Source organism: Equus asinus, chromosome 2 (assembly GCF_041296235.1).
Source record: "Equus asinus isolate D_3611 breed Donkey chromosome 2, EquAss-T2T_v2, whole genome shotgun sequence".
Classification (NCBI taxonomy): domain Eukaryota; kingdom Metazoa; phylum Chordata; class Mammalia; order Perissodactyla; family Equidae; genus Equus; species Equus asinus.
In genome coordinates, this window is record NC_091791.1 from 153,823,622 (window position 1) to 153,839,608 (window position 15,987).

The 15,987-nt window shown below is 52.5% G+C and overlaps 1 protein-coding gene across 2 annotated transcripts in view; it reads left to right on the forward strand.

The window, feature by feature from the left end:
- PLA2G4E (phospholipase A2 group IVE) overlaps positions 1-15,987 on the forward strand; it is a 59,259-nt gene that overhangs the window by 27,012 nt on the left and 16,260 nt on the right. For both annotated transcript variants that reach the window (XM_070503154.1, XM_044765096.2), the window contains exons 2-10: positions 2,779-2,851; positions 8,522-8,658; positions 10,255-10,386; positions 11,690-11,730; positions 13,259-13,301; positions 14,165-14,228; positions 15,118-15,278; positions 15,379-15,468; positions 15,830-15,867. In XM_070503154.1, coding sequence (XP_070359255.1) covers positions 2,779-2,851; positions 8,522-8,658; positions 10,255-10,386; positions 11,690-11,730; positions 13,259-13,301; positions 14,165-14,228; positions 15,118-15,278; positions 15,379-15,468; positions 15,830-15,867 — 779 coding nt within the window. The remainder of the gene's footprint in view (positions 1-2,778; positions 2,852-8,521; positions 8,659-10,254; positions 10,387-11,689; positions 11,731-13,258; positions 13,302-14,164; positions 14,229-15,117; positions 15,279-15,378; positions 15,469-15,829; positions 15,868-15,987) is intronic.

Consider the following 15,987-nt stretch of genomic DNA (forward strand, 5'->3'; position numbering starts at 1 on the left):
TTAAATATTTTGACTTGTACCCTGATACCCAGCCAAGGCATCCTGTCCTAGGGATGGGTTTGCCCAAGTCCCTAAAGTTTTTCCCTCTTCATACCATAAGCTACCCCATAAACTGGGCTTCCATAATCTCACCAGTTTCTGGTTCCCATCTGCATAGTCACAGACACTGTGCTTCATTCTATTGGCTCTTTCTACTGTGTATCAATTACCTCTAAGGCCACGAAGTTTTGTTTATCTCAACCACCATGCCAACTGAGCCAATTATACCAGGAGCAAAATATGTATGTTCGTTTTAATCCAAGAAGGTCATTTTTCACAGATCTGGTTCCCAGAATCCTCTGGGCCCAAGACCTGAGTCACATGTTCCCACTGCCTTCCTCCTGGCGTGGCCTCTCCAGGCTACTTCTCAACCCCCCTGCCAGGTTCTGTCTCCCTGCTGGCAAGATGTGAGCATATCTTGTAGAGTGCTTTGAAATTGGGTCTCTCCTGCAAATTCCTGAGCTAGAAGATGTGGGCTAAGGCTCAAGGTAGACCACAAAGGAGCCCTCTGTGGCTCCTGGACAATGGAATGTCTCCAAGAACCCTTAGGCTCGGATGTACTCTGGCTGTTTAAAAAAGAGAGAGATTGTGGAATGTGTCAGAGAAATGCAGCTGGTAAGAGGACTGCAAGTAAAAGGACTCCAGAGTTTCGGGTCATTTTTGGGCGTTGGGGGACTCAGAGCAAGAAGAGGAATCTATCAGAAAAGTAGATTCTAAGAGGGAAAGACCAAGGAAGAGGAGATGAGGGCAAGCAGCACCTGTCTTCACGTTTGCCAAGGGTTGCTTTCAAGTAAGGTGACAGGGACCGGCCCAGTGGCGCAGCAGTTAAGTTCGCACATTCCGCTTCAGCAGCCCCGGGGTTCGCCAGTTCGGATCCCGGGTGTGGACCTACGCACTGTTTGTCAAGCCATGCTGTGGCAGGCGTCCCACATATAAAGAAGAGGAAGATGGGCACGGATGTTAGCTCAGGGCCAGTCTTCCTCAGTAAAAAGAGGAGGATTGGCAGCAGATGTTAGCTCAGGGCTAATCTTCCTCAAAAAAAAAAAAAAAATCAAGTAAGGTGACAGGACTGTGGTGGTATGAGCACAGGTCAGAGAATTAGAACTGGGTTTGAACTTGGGTTCCTCTCATTCTAGCTGAATGCCTGATGTCCCCGGACCTAGGCTCAGATTCTCTATCTGTAAAGTGAGGCTAATAATAACTGCTTCATGGGGGTGTTGTAAGGATCGAGCAGATAAAATGTAGAGGTTATATACAAGCCTTAGCATATGGCAGACACTCAACACACTGTAGCTGATGTTCTAAATGTTGCTGAGTTAGGGTAGGAAGAAAGGGTCAACCTCTTTGGGAGGTATCAGGGTCAGGTGACAGCAGAGAGCATTTCCTGGAAGGCAGGGAGGCCTCTGGTGAGGTCCTGCGGGAAGCTGTGGCAGCTCACATCCTTCCAGACAAGACACGAGGGAGCTGGGCAGGACAGCCTCTCCTGGAGGCAGGAGAAGGACTGTGATGGCCAAGAAGACCGTGGTCCCAGGTTCAGAGACCTTCAACACCATGAGGACTGACCCCTGCCTGGACTGAGGCTTCCAATGGCTCCCTGCTTGAACCGTAGCTGTCCTCTGAGAAAGTGGGCCAGTGGGAGCAGACCTTGCCAGAACTGCTCTCCTGATGAAAGTTGACTCCTGCCTCCTCACCAGATCAGACCAGGGTGCCCTCTCTGCTCTGGTGGGGAGTGAGAACTGAGGAGCCCGCTGTGCCCAGAGGGGTTCTAGCCCAAGGCCACAGCCATATTTCCAGAACCAGAAGAGAAGTGGTGTGTGTGGCCTTTGGCCCAAGTTACAAATCTCAAAACAGAATGCTGTTAGAGCAAGTTATTGACCTTGAAGATATTCACTATTTCCGAGTTAATCTCACAGAAGGAATCCTCAGACCCATGTGTGACTGTCCGTTTGGCTTTTGAGGCAGCCGTTGGGGAGAGAGGAGAAAGAGCGCCTAAAATTGACTTACATATCTACCTGAGGGACCGAGTAACAGCCTTCCCAGAGTCCTTGTGCTATTGTTGCTGGTTAGAATTAAGCCCCAGGAGAGGCTAGAAGGACGGACATCAAAATGGTAACAGTGATTGTCTCTGCGTGGTGAGATTATGTGGACTCATTCTTTTTCTTCATACTTTTATGTTTTTCTCCAAACCCCAATTTTATTTTAAATAAAGAAGAATTGCAACCTCTTAAAAAAAGGTACAAAGTGATTCTAGCAACACAGAGTGGACTGTGTGGAGTGGAAAGGGTTCTAGCTCAGAGGCCTATAGATACAGTCATTGGTCAGTTGGAGAAGTCCAGTGGTGTCTGCCAAGGGCACAGGCCAGGAGAAGATGGTAAAAAGACCCGTCTAAGCCCAGGTAAACTTTCAGGGAAAGGGAATCCAATCCCAAGTTTCAAACAGGAAAGGCACGAACCAAGCAGAACAAAACCAGGAAAGGTTCAGGAAAGACATGAACAGAACATGCTTGAAGCTGCCCCTCCTCTAGGCTCAGAGTGGGGCGAGGAGAAAGCCCCTCACCTCGCAGCCTTGGGTTCCCTGGGGACCAGAGGCGTCCTCCAGAGCCCAGGAATGCAGACTAACTCGGGGAAGCTTCTTGAGTCCGAGTGGTGGGAGCCCGTGGCCAGCCTGAGCTGCTCTCTCCGTCACGGTCATCTGCCATCATGGCCTGAAGAGTGAGTCCACTGTCCTCTCAATCCACAGAGGGGGCTGTTTCCATGCCACCTGCTGACAGTGAGGGTCATCCAGATGAAAAACGTGCGACAGGCTGATGTGGGTGAGTAACCTCCTCATTTTTCTCTGCTTATGGGGCCTGGGTGGAGAGAGACCCTGGCTGAGAAATGGTCAGGGGTGTCTGTATGTGTGTGTGTGTGTGGGTATGTGTGTTTGCATGCGTGCATGTGTGTGTGTGTGTTCTATACTCAGGTTGTATTTCAGACTTTGGGGTTTATATCATTTTCCCAGGCCCCTCCCTCTAGCTACTGCCTTGGCACTGCCAGCCCTGCAGTCTGCCTGCATCCCAGAGCACTATTCCCCTCATTCTCCACTCGCCACTCTTCCCTCCCTAATATACATTTCTAGGAGCACCAACCTCTTCCACACTGGCCAATCTTTGCTTCTGCATGAGTTTGGGGGCTGTTAGGGGTGAAGCAGAAGGAGAGGCCCTTAGGCATCATGGAGCCAACGGCCAGCCTGGTCCCAGTGCCCCTTCTCAGGACATAGATCCCCAACTGGGTTCTGGGGTCCATGGTAGAAGCCCCCTAGCACACAGTTCTGCAGTTCTGCCTCATGGATGTGATTTGACTCCCCAGGGCTGTTCCTGCCATTTTCTGGCAGCCTTAACTTCACCTTCATCCCAGCCCCTGCTGCATTCCCGGGCCACGGGGGCCCAGAGAAGGGTCCGGCTTCAGGAAGAAAGGAAGGCATCTGGGTGGGCAGGAGGCTCCCCTGACACCTGTCTTTGGGGGTGGCCTTTCAAGAGGTCAGGAGAATCAAAAGCCCCTCTCTATGCTGCCCGCATCTTCCCTCCATCCAGAGGGGAAGCTTGGCCCTCAAGCAGGACACAGCTCTGTGTCAAGGCCCCACAGCTAGGGGTTGACCACACAGCATTGGCCCAAGGGCCACTAGGTTTCCCTAAAGCTCTGTTATACTCCCACTGTCCTCACCCCAGGATTCAACTAGGCCGGGGAGGGCCTCAGAGGGGCTGAGAGCTCACAGACCCGCCATCTCGAGAGAACGTGTTAACAGGGAATGCACTTATCTACAAAATAGAAGATGGCATTCCAATCTTGTCACTAGAGAATTTAGAACTGGAGGACGCTGAAGCTGGAAGAAGCTAAGGAAGGCTGCGGTCTGAGAGGCTCAGAGTGTGAGCATCCAGAGGCCAGGATCCCAATCTGCTGGAGTGCCCGTCCCGATGCGGGGAGCGGAGCCACATCCCCTAAGCACCTGCTGGGGGCCGGCCTGGGGCCAGCCGTCCAAACACCATTTGATCCTCCCACCCACCTGAGGGCAGCGTTGTGAGGCCCATTTTGCACATGAAGGTTAACAATTGCCTAAAGTGGAAGCAGTGTTTGGTCCCAGGTCTGGAGAGCTGGGGAGTAGAGTGGAAAAGCCCTAAGAGGGAGGCTGGGGCCAGTCAGTGGAGAGCCAGGAAGCCAGGCAGAGGAGGGGTCCCGATCTAAGGGATGGGGCACCTGAGTTCTTAAGGAAGGGATCACATGACTTCCTGAGGGGTCTTATGCAGACTGTGCTGTGCAGGGTCAGGGAGAGGCTGAGAAACTTGCTAGGAAGCAGTTGTTGCAATGCAGGGAGGAGTGTGGAGGGAGGAGGAGGCAGGGCCCTGGAGCCCCAGAGAAAGCAAAGTGATGGGGCAGGATTCAGACTGGGTACGCTGGAGGAGGGGGTGTCCAGAGCCCAGGTTCAGGGAAGCAGTTCCAGCAAAAGTCCAGTTTGGGCCTGAGTCTGCCAAGAGGCCAAACAGAGGGCCAGGGACTTCTCAGGCTCCTCAGGGCCTTCTAGCTACCAGTGAGTGAGCTGAGGAGACTGGAAGAGTCCTCTGGACCCTGGGCCTGGCTGCTTTTCTTGCCATGCCATGGTGGCTCACTAAGACACTTCGCCTCTCTCAGGCAGAGTTCACCCCACTCCATTCGGGGACTTCCGCAGCTCCCAGTGCCACAGCTGCACTTGCCTGCCTCCCCTCCTCTGGAGGTGTGTCTGTCCCAGCCCTGTGGGTCACCCTGGCTGCACGCTCTCGCGACATGCTCGCACCTGCGTGCTCAGACCTTCCCATTTCTTGTCTTCTCCCTGCCACACCCGTCACCACCTGATCCCAGAGGTGGGGATGAGGCTTGGGGAGCAGGCAGCCTGAGAAACGGGCTAATGTCTGGCTCCATCATCCCCCTCTCCCCCTTCCCCACATGCCCCTCTGGCACACAGGCTGCCTCTGGGGGGTACCCGGTCCCCTTTGGGAAGCCCCTTGTTGTTTTGTATTTTCCTCATTTCCCCTGAGGAACAGAGTAGGGGACATACATGGTGTCTGGGGATGCCATCTCAGGTCACGCTGCGTCTGGGGCCCACAGTGGTTACGGGCTGGGCTCTGTTGCTGCCTCACCTGGGTTGGGTTTGAGACCCTGGCTTACTCTTACCTGAAATGAGTCCCTTCTAGCATCAAGAGAAAACAAGCTTCTCTCTGGTTTAGTCCTCTAATGTGAGCCTGAGTTTCCCAAGATTTCAAAGGGACTGAAAGGGATGAGATCCAGGAATGACTCCCTCATCAAGGAGTGTGCCACCCAGCCCTGGGCCAGGACTCAGAGAGAGTCAGTCCAGAAACCTCCCAGCTTAGGAAAATTCATTAAAACTCAAACCAGCACCCCAAGGAGTGTGAGACAGGTGTCTCCAGAGGTATCAGGGAGACGATGTCCTCATCCTCTAGAGAGAACATTGAGTCATCTTTGCCACCCACACTCAAGGAAAGGAGACATGTCGTTCAAATGACCCAGCCCTCTGTCACTCTATGAGGAACAAGGCTTGGGACCTATCTATGCCTAGGAAATCCCCTGCAGTCCCTGAAATTCTCAGAATTGGGCCATTGTTGCTTAACCATTCTTCATCGCCAACACAACAGTCAGCATCCTTACAGTCAGCTCATGAAGCCTGCCCAGATCATCATCTGGGCCAGGCACCCTTCCTCCATCATCCCTCCCTCGCCAGGATTACCCTCTCCTTGGGCTACACTCTCCTTTTTCCCAACAGTGTGGGGGAGGAGGCGGGAACGGCTCTCCAAGAAAGAACTGCAAAACAAATTAATGCTTAAAGTGTCGTCTCTGATCAATTCTGTCTCTTCCAGGAGTATTTTCATCTTAACTAGAGATTTAAGCCTTAGGCCGAAAACACTGAGATTTTATTTAATGGGTTTAATGGGAGAATTTTAGGCATGGACTGATGATAAGAAAGAGATTTTAGAGGGAAAAGGGCCTTTCCAGGGTCCATCAAATCATGCTAAGAAAATGAGTGTAGAATGGGTGGGGTTCCCTGTCTGCACATTCCTCACAAACAGGAGGCAGACCTAAGGAGAATGTTCCAGGCCCAGTAGGAGTGGCTGGTGTCCAAGCAAAGGCAAGGGAAGGGTCCAGGAGGACTGAGCAGGTCCCCCGTGAGTCTCCCTAAGGGCGGAGCGATTAGACATGCCGACTTGCTTACCTGTCTCTGTGGTGACTCAGCTGAGAATTTCTGGGGTACTGATACAGCCCTGTAGCAGGAAGTTGGATTTTTCCATTCATTCTTTATTCATCAAATATCTAATGAGTGCTGACTATGTTCCCAGGGCTAGAAACACCGGTCTCCCGGGCTCTCCAGCATTCAGGCCGAGGTGGAGGCAGACACGCCCACCTGCCATTACACACTCTGTCGCCTGCGGTCCGCCAGGAGAAGAGCAGAGGGCTCTGGGCTAGGAGGGCATCTGGCTCAGACTTGGGAGCTCAGGGAAGGCTTCCAGAGGAGGTGCCCTCTGAAACTTGGAGGGGCTAGCCAGGGAAAGGGTGGGGTGAAAGTGGAAGAAAGCTCTAGGCAGAAAGAACGGCAACACAGCATGGCAACTTCTGAGGACCCACAAGTGTTTGGGTTTGGCTGGAGTGTAAAGTGTCGGGGCAGAGGCCAGGGTGATAGGGAGGGTGGGAAGATGAGACAGAGGCTGGGATAGCAGGAGGGGCAGCCATGTTGAGTGTTTTGGACACCTTCCTGAGGACAGATGGGAGCCAATGAGGGATGTTAAACTGGTGAGTGATATGGTCAGCTCTAGAGACCTCTGGTTTCTCTTGAGAGAAATGATTGGAGGAGGGCAAGACAGGAGACAGGATGCCCCGTCGGAAAGTGGCAGCAGAGATGATGGTGGCCTGCACCAAGGCAGTGGCAGTGCAAGTAAGAAGTGGATGGGCTCGAGAAGTCTAAGGAGTTACATCGATTCCATGTGAGAGTCAGGGCCAATACTTGGTGTCTGGCCTGGATGGCTGAGTTGACAGTGAGGAGGAACAGGTTGGGCATGGAGGGGATGGGTGGGGATGAAGAGGTCATCATTTTCTTTTGATTCTGTTGGGTTTTGGACATTCTCTGTGTCTGGATTAAATGATGATTATGACATCTAAAGGACAGTGTCATCTCACTTTCTTCAAAGGGAGGAGGGCCGTGAATTCCAATTCACTGAATGGTGAGCCCTCAGAGATTAACCAGACGTCAGGGATGAAATCAGAAGCTAGGTTCTCTTGTGATACAAACCATGGTTATTAACTCCGATAAAATTCTCAGTGTGGTGACTGTGTAGGAATAAGTCAGTCCAGGGGGACACATCTAGTTCCACCCTCATGGGACATTATTAATAATAATTACCATCAGTTTGGATCAGTCCTACCAGTACAGAACTCCCATCCCCACACCAACATTACCGTCTGGAGGACTTTCTGACCCTGGAAACTCTTTTGACTTTTACCATTTTCTACATATCTGATATGTACCCTGGGAATTACCCCAGCAGATTGCCAGGAGAGTGACAAGGGCAGTCATGCACCTCTTCCTCCCTCCCCAGGTAGAATGGAGGCAAGGAACTGGGCTAGGCTTCTATTTTTCACCCTACGCCTTCTGCTTCTCCAACCGGAAGACTTCGGGGCCTCCTCCCCCTTGGGAGGGCCTGTTGGGATCAGAGACTTTGTCTCTTCTCCAGAACACATTCAGCATCATCACCCTTCAGTTTTTCATTTTGAATGAGAAAAAAGTACGTGCTCTCAGATGTGAGGGTTTCTTGAGTCACACGCTTCACGCTGGGAGACCAGTGTAGGTATGCAGAACCCCAGCCAGGTGCAGCTGAGACATTAAGTCATGTGTAGATGGTGCTCCCTACTCCTAGATCCTGCTGAATAGCTTGTTCCCCCAAGCCTTTTCCCATCAGGGCCTTGTGGGCTGACTCACAGCAGACTATGTCCCTTCTAATCCCTGCTTCTCCTCAGCCCAGAGGAAGAGCTGGGCTCTACTTTAGTTTCCCTTGTGCCTTGGGCTAAGGCAAGGGGTAAACTGGACCCTGTGGGTTGATCCTCCAGATCTTCTCCTGGCAGAGGGAAAACAACACGGTCATACCTTGTCCCAAACCATCAGGTAGTTACTGGGAGAGCTAGGGTGCTTCCGATAAGAGACAGAGGCCATCTGTGTGCATGAGAATGGTCAGTGGGACCTGGGTCCCCCTCTGTGAAACCTCTAGCCTACAGGCTATGGCTTTCTCAGGGTTCTGGGACAACGGTCTCTGCAGAGTCAGACCCATGAGTCAGGAAGGGACCTGAAGCTGAGACAACGCCTTGCTCTGGGAGTGACTTGTCTGAAGTTCCCTTCTGAAGCCACACTCTCCTCTCTGGACCCGAGTTGGCTCCTCACCTTCCCTCCCACCCGTGTCTTCTTTGGACAGTGAGCCAGACAGACTGCTTTGTGAGCCTCTGGCTGCCCACCGCCTCTCATGAGAGGCTGAGGACTAGGACCATCTCCAACTGCCCCAACCCAGAGTGGAATGAAACCTTCACCTTCCAGATCCAGAGCCAAGTGAAGGTGAGACGTGGAGGACTGCGCCTGTCTGCCCTGCCTGCACTTCTCTCCCCTCTTTGCCTGCTGGTCCTTCTCTTTGTTTGTGTGTCCTCCTTATGCCTCTTTGTTTTTCTTTCTACCTGCTTCTTATCCTCCTCTCGACCTGTCTTCCCACTCACCCACATCTTCCCTCAGCCTATCTCATGTTCGTCCCTCTAGGTCTACTCATCCTCCTACTTCTTGTCCTTCTACCTAATTGTTGCTGGAACTGAGTGTCTCCTGCTCCAAAACAGAGTGTGCTTCTAGAACATGCTCCAAGTAAGAGAATATACAGAGGAGAAGAGCCTTTCTATTCACTGAGTCTAATTCCAGCCAGAGGGTTTTCTCTATCTTAACTCCTTTTTAGACTGGCTTTATTATTTCTATTTCCTTGGGTGTGTGTTCTTTCATTTGCTGAGTTATTTCATGGTGTTGGTCTTCTTTAGATATGGCAATTCTAAGTTGAGTTCACAACTCCTGTGGGAAGATTCTCCCTTAAGCATCCCCAGCAGAGCATCCTTAAGACAAACTCGGCCTCATCATGGAGGCCTCAGTTCCAGTCTTGGGGCACTTGAGGCTTGACACTTCGGCTTATTGCTTCCATATTTTAGGGAGCAGTCTTCATTTCTGGTTCATGATGAATCCTTTTTGTTTTCAAGAAGGGCTTTATATTTATTATTTGTAAAATATCTCTTCTATCATATTTATGGTTTTGGTGAAGGAGAGAGATTTTGATGTGGGCTCAATGTGCCATCTTGAAATTAGAATTTGGGCTTCCTTTGTCTAAAGATCTATGGGGTTACTCATATGGATCTATGGGGTTAGTTCTGGGACACATTGAGTAGGGAACCCTCAGAACCACCTTATGTCCACTAGATAGGGACCAAAGAGGCAAACCCAGCCTCAACCCACATCTCTCAGGTTCCTTGGAACAAGAGGCCTCAAAGGCTAACCCATGTCACCTGAGACCCCTGACCTCAGAGTTCAGCTAGATGACAAGGTAGCTGCTTAACTCTTGACATGCTGCTTTGGAACCATCCATGAGACCTCATTAGGAGCTGATGAGCCAAAGGATGGACTTCAAACAGCTCACCCCAACCCCTTCAAGTATCAGACCCCTTATAATCTTTGCCACATCACTCCCCTGGAGTGTTAAGATGTTAGCTTCCCTGAACTTGATTTTCTAGCACCAAATGGGCTGTCTTCAGCTCCTGGGGTCCCAAGGCTGGACACATTCTATGTCTTGGCAAGGGTCTTGCTTGCTCTGCCCTTCCATCATTCCCCCAGGTGAAATGAAATCCCTCACACTTCACAGACCTCTGCCAAGCTTGTAAAATTCTCCAGTAAGAGATTCAGAGCAGGAAGGAAGGAAGGATTCAGAGAGTTGGAGAGGAGGGAATAGATATTTTCCTCCCTTAATTTGTTTCCCTACAAATGTCACTCACACATGAGCAGGCACCTCTGTGCTGGTCCCCATCTCTCAGACCTACCTCCTTGCTAGGACTGAGGTCAGGCCCCTCATCCAGGGAATGGGTCAATGCAACCTCAGTAACCAGACTTGCACCCTCCCTTCTCCCTTAGAACGTGCTAGAGCTGAGCGTCTGCGATGAAGACACAGTGACACCAGATGACCATCTCTTGACAGTTCTCTATGACCTCACCAAGCTCTGCTTCCGAAAGAAAACCCACGTGAAGTTCCCACTCAACCCAGAGGTGGGTGCAGGTGCCCAGGCTCTCAGCCTCCTGCCTTATGAGGAGCAGCTGGTTACTCCCATGGTGCCATTCCACGGGCTCCTCTCTGTGTAGCCGAGTCAGGAAAAGATAGTGCTGCCGAATCAAATCCCAGTACTATCACTTATTAGCTGTGTGACCTTGTAGAAATCACTTAATTCCTCTGAGTTCTGTTTCCTCATCTATACAATGGTGATAATAATACCTACCACACAGGTGGTTGTGAGGGTTAAATGGGAGAACACAGTTAAGGTGCCCAGCACTGCTCACATACAAAATGGAGATATAATATATGCTGGTTCGCTCTCTTCCCTCAGAGTCCTGCTGCTGGGATGGCCCCAGGGGACAGAGGACAGATGAGGGTAAAGAAGGGCAAATCTGTAAGTCAGAGAAAGTCAGAGCTGGAATGGACCAGGACGTTATAGATTCAATCATTCAACAAATACCTGAATGCCTACTAGGGGCCAGGCACTCTTCCAGGCACCAGAGACATGTCAGGGGACGAGAATCCCTGTCCTCGCCTGGCTTACATTCCTGTAGGGAAATGAAGGTCCAGCAAGTTCACAACTTCCTGAGGTTGCACAGCAAGAGCTGTGAAGGAGTAGATGAGGGCAGGGGACCCTAGGCTTCAGAGTTGAGCTTGCTGGGGGCAAGGTCTCAGCTCTCCCTTGCCCGAGGCACTGAGCCCCCTGGCAAGGCAGGAGAGCAGTGGGAAGCCTGGGGTAGAGGATGAAAGGGAAATGTTCTGGGGCAGAGGGACTTACATGTTGGGGCCGGGGGTCAACTCCATACCCTGACCTTCCCCTGGGTTGTCAGTGATGTTCCTGATATCAAAGGCTTGGGGACAGAGAGAGGCAGAGGGGACATCAAGAGTGGGGAACAGCTGGGGCCGGCCCGGTGGTGCAGCGGTTAAGTGCACACATTCCGCTTCCGCGGCCCGGGGTTCGCCGGTTGGGATCCCGGGTGCGGACATGGCACCGCTTGGCAAAAAGCCATGCTGTGGTAGGTGTCCCACATATACAGTAGAGGAAGATGGGCACAGATGTTAGCTCAGGGCCAGTCTTCCTCAGCAAAAAGAGGAGGATTAGTGGCAGATGTTAGCTCAGGGCTAATCTTCCTCAAAAAAAAAAAAAAAAAACGGAGAAAAGAATGGGGAGCAGCTTCCCCTACTCCACGACAGCTGGACAGCTACATGAGAAGGACAGGGGCAGGTGCACAGGGGCTCTGGAACAGCAGAGGGTCCTGGTCACACAGCTACAGCAGCCTTCCTTTCTCCCCCTGCCAGGGCATGGAGGAGCTAGAGGTGGAGTTCCTGCTGGAGAAAAGGTGAGTAGGCCCGCCGCCCCCCCCCCCCCCCGCCCCAGGGCCCCACCAAGGTCCTGACCCCCAAGTAGCTTCTGGGCACAGGCATCTCAGAGCCTGGCCCACCTTTTTGCTGTCCTTCCGTCTTCCACGCTCACCCCTGGCCTCCTCACTGTGCCTCAGAATCACTTGGGAGCTTCTAAATACTGTAGGTGCCTGGGCCCCACCCCTGCTCATCCTGTTCCACTGATGTCAGTGTTGTTTTAAAGATCTAGTACTGTGGCCAGATCATCTCCTCAGCTCCCCTGCATTTCTGAGAGTGGCCTCTGGGAAGAATTCCTGTCACCGTGGTGATGGGGGCTTGTTGAGGCCAGGCTCAAAAAGATGTCAGGACCAAGGGGTCTCCTCCTTGACCCAGAACTGTTAGAACAAACTACTCCAAACTCTGGCCTGGAGCCACCACTGGAGAGAAGTCGGGGGCAGGCTCAGGCCCAACAAGTGGGGTTATTCCTCATCATTTTCAATTAGGAAGATGACCCGGGGTCCTAGATGTATGACTACGCTGGGGGCTCAAGTGGAACCAGGTCAAAGAGATGGAGGGAAGAGAGGACAGGGAGAGAAGGAAGGAAGGGAAGGGGTGGGGACGGAGGGAAGCAGGGCCTCCCCTCTTCTTATCCCTGGCACAACTGAGCCCCTGGACTTATGATCAGCCCAGGGACAGGGGGAGGACAACAGCCGGGAGCTAGAACACGAAGGCTTGTCAAATTCCACTGGGGGGTCCTCTGCCAGGGACTCTGTGCCTCCTTTCCCATCAACAGCTGATGGACGAACTAAAGTCAACTTTATTAGTTTCACGTTGAAGAAAATCCAGGCTCTCTCTGCCAGTTCTTGGTGTGACAGGACTTTTAGGGGGGAAAAATCCATTGGCTGAATTAGAAAGTGGCTTGCAAAATGAAATAGGTCAAAATTGGTAATAAGAGTAGATCTGGAGCCACAGTCATCTTAGGCTTGGCTTCGGCGAGGGAGGCTGTGGACGACCCTGGGCTAATTGTGACCTTTCCAGCTTTATAACACAGGACATTTCATATCTACCAGGGCCCTCTCTGGCCGGGTCAGAACTGTTTGTCAAACGCATAAATTAAACAAGGCACAGAAGGGAGAAGGGGTCAGCTTTGCAACCAGAACTGTTTACGCCTGTTCTAGGTGATGGCTTTAGCCTTTTCTTGCAACCTGTTTATCCTCACAACTCCATGCAGTTGCTTCTGGTTGGACATAAAGAACAGCTATCCTTTAAGGGGGGGAAAAAAAAGGAACTCTTCTACTCCTTCTAACCTAGAAATCTATTTTTTTTTCCTGAACATTCTATTTAAAATGTATGCCAGTTTTCTCCTTGACTAGCTACAGATCTAAGGTTTCTTAAGCCAATATTTTTCACAAGGACTAAGAAGGCTCTGTTATCTCATTATTGGTCCTGTGTAGGCTCTTTGTCACCTTTGTGAGAAATCAATCCAGAATGACATGACTGACCAGGAGTTCTCCTTTTGTTTTTCAGTCCTGATCCACCTGAGACCCTCATCACCAATGGCGTGCTGGTGGTAATTGTCCTCCTGGGTTCCTATAGCTCCAGGGGCCACATATGGCTGCTGCTCTCAGGGGAACAGGACTGTGGGAGAGAACAGTTGTCCTGGAGCCGGCCAGGAGTCAGACTGATGGAAGCCAATATCAAGGGGACGCGGGCAGTCAGGGGTGGGAGAGGCAGCCGCTGGGCTCCTGCTCCTGGGAGGAAGGACCTGGGACATCGGTCGCCCTGTCCCAGCGTCCCATATCCCAGAGCAACCACCCATCATCTTGGGAACTTCCCCAATAGAAGCACCCACAGGAGGCAGCCTCCTCTCAGCATCAGTCTCCCTCCCATTCTCCCCGAGTCCAGTCTCTCTGAGCACAAGTTCAGTGTTAAAGATTTTCATCATTCAGCTGTCGTTGCAGCCATTTCCGTTAGATGCATCAAAAGCCTCAGGATTCAGGGAGCTCTCCCCCTGAAAGCCGGTCTTTGGGAGTTTGTGGTAAAGGAATTTGACCTGCCTCTGCTTCTTTAGAAGGCTGTTTCATTGGAAGTTCTCACTTCCAAAGCCCAGAGCGGAATGTTCCTTCTTTTGGTTTTGGACCAAACCACTCCAGTTTCATCCCTGACCTGTAGCTGAGAACACGACCCCTAGTAAATGGTGACCACACATCCTAGATTTTTCAGGACAGCTTCATTTTCAAATACTCCATCTCTGAATGAGATGATAGGCCTTGACCGGGTTCAGAAAATATGGTCAGCGTAGCCGGCATTCCCTGGGGTCGGCCCAATCAGACCAGCACTGAATTTATCCTCTGGTCCTTCATCTCCTCCCTTTGCCTGGGAGAGCGAAGGGGCGGCTTCTGCTCAGAATGACCCTCCCTTGCTTTGCTTTAGTCTCGACAGGTCTCCTGCCTGGAGGTGCATGCAGAATCCAGGAGGCGGAGAAAGTGTGGCAAACGTGAGCCTGGGCTGCCTCTGCCTGTGGGGAGGGCCGTGCTGCTCCCCAGCCCGTCGGCACCAGAGCTGGCCCTTCCAGGCTGCCCTGGGCTCCATAGGGAACCAAATCCTGACCCAGACTCCTTGGGATCACCTCACCCTCAAGGGTCGTGGACCCTGTTGTCCCCCCTGCCCTATAAGGGGCATGCTCTTCCAGGCACCTACAGGGCCCTCAGAGCTTCCTGGGCCTGACGAGCACAGCACTGCCCACTCTACCCACACTGGTCTGCGCCACACCCCTGCTAGACCAGGGGTTCCTGGGTCTAGTGCAGTGGTCAACACCCAGGGCCCCTCTAACTGTGCCCCGTCTCCTGGGCAGATTACAATTCATTGAGTCCTAGCATTTTATGGCTGGCAGAGACCTAAGAGATCCACAGATACGAGACTCTTCGAGCTCATAGCTCCACTGGATCCCACCCATGCAAGGCCTCCAACCCTGTCCCAAGAGGAGAGCAGCACAGCCCCCTGCACACGGGGGAGGGAGAGAGGAAGAGGCCTCTACGCTCAAACTGGTGGTTTAGTGAGGACCTCCCTTCAGTGCAGTGGGAGGCTGACTCTGGGGCACCTCCTGGGCAAGCAGAACCGAGGAGGACTAGTCCAGGGGACTCAGCATCTCCAAGGGCTTTCTGGGGACTTCATTTGTCAGCATCACATGCAAGTCTTGTTAAAATGCAGATTCCTGGGCCCAACACTGCCCTACAGAATGAGACTCTAGGGCGTTTTAACCAGTGCCCCAGGTGGTTCTAAACCCTGACCTGGGCGCCTCCAGCTAGACTTTTTACTGAGTCCCATTGGGGGTGGAGAAATGAGAGGGTTCCCAGGGGTCTCAGCCCTCTTGTCCTCTCTTCCAGAGAAGGACCTCCTGGTGACAGTGACGGAGTCCTTTGAGCACACCCAGCGCATCTCGCACTGCCTGGAGCCCTGCTGCCCAAACCCTGCCTGCTTCCACTACCCCAAGTACTTCCAGTCCCAGATTCACGTGGAGGGGCCCAAGAGTCCATGGAGCTGTGGGGTACAAGGCGGTGGCCGGGGGGTGCGGCACAGGGGACTGGAGCAGGCGGGGCTGCAGGAGGAGCCCCTCCCCCCATCACAGAACCCGCCCATCCTTCCAGCTTTGCTGCTGCTGTGCACACAAGAAAACCGGCCCCATCTGCCAGCCCCTCGACTGCCTCCCCGACGGCCAGACGGTGACCCTGCCTGTGGTGAGGGCCTGGGGCTGGGCAGGGGGCCCTGAGCAGCTTAGCCTGGAGCTCCTGTGGCAGAAAGATAGGGAAAGCCTGGGGGCCCCATAGGGGACAGTGACTCAGGGCCGTCTCTCAGGCAGGCTAGAGGAGTTGTGTGGAGTAGGGGACTGCCGAGCTGCAGTGTGGAGCCAGAGAGCACGTAGAAGCTGAGGTGAGGATGGTGGGGAGGGTCGCGTCCAGCAGAGGAAGTAGGGATAGAGCATGTGTGTGCTGAGTGCAGTCAGGGAGAGGGCAGTGTGGTGAGCCTCCAGTTCTTTGGTTGGGACCACTTGGCTCCGAATGGTCATCCCTGACAAGCTTTTCATCTTCTGCTTCCCAGGGCGAGAACTGTGAACTACACATGAAGTCCACACCCTGGTAAAGTACCTGCTTTTCTGTTTCTTTTTTCCTTTGGTCGCTTGTGCTTTTGGTGTGATATTCAAGAAACCATTACCTAGTCCAAGGTCATGAAGGTGACCCCATGTTTTCGTCTAAGCA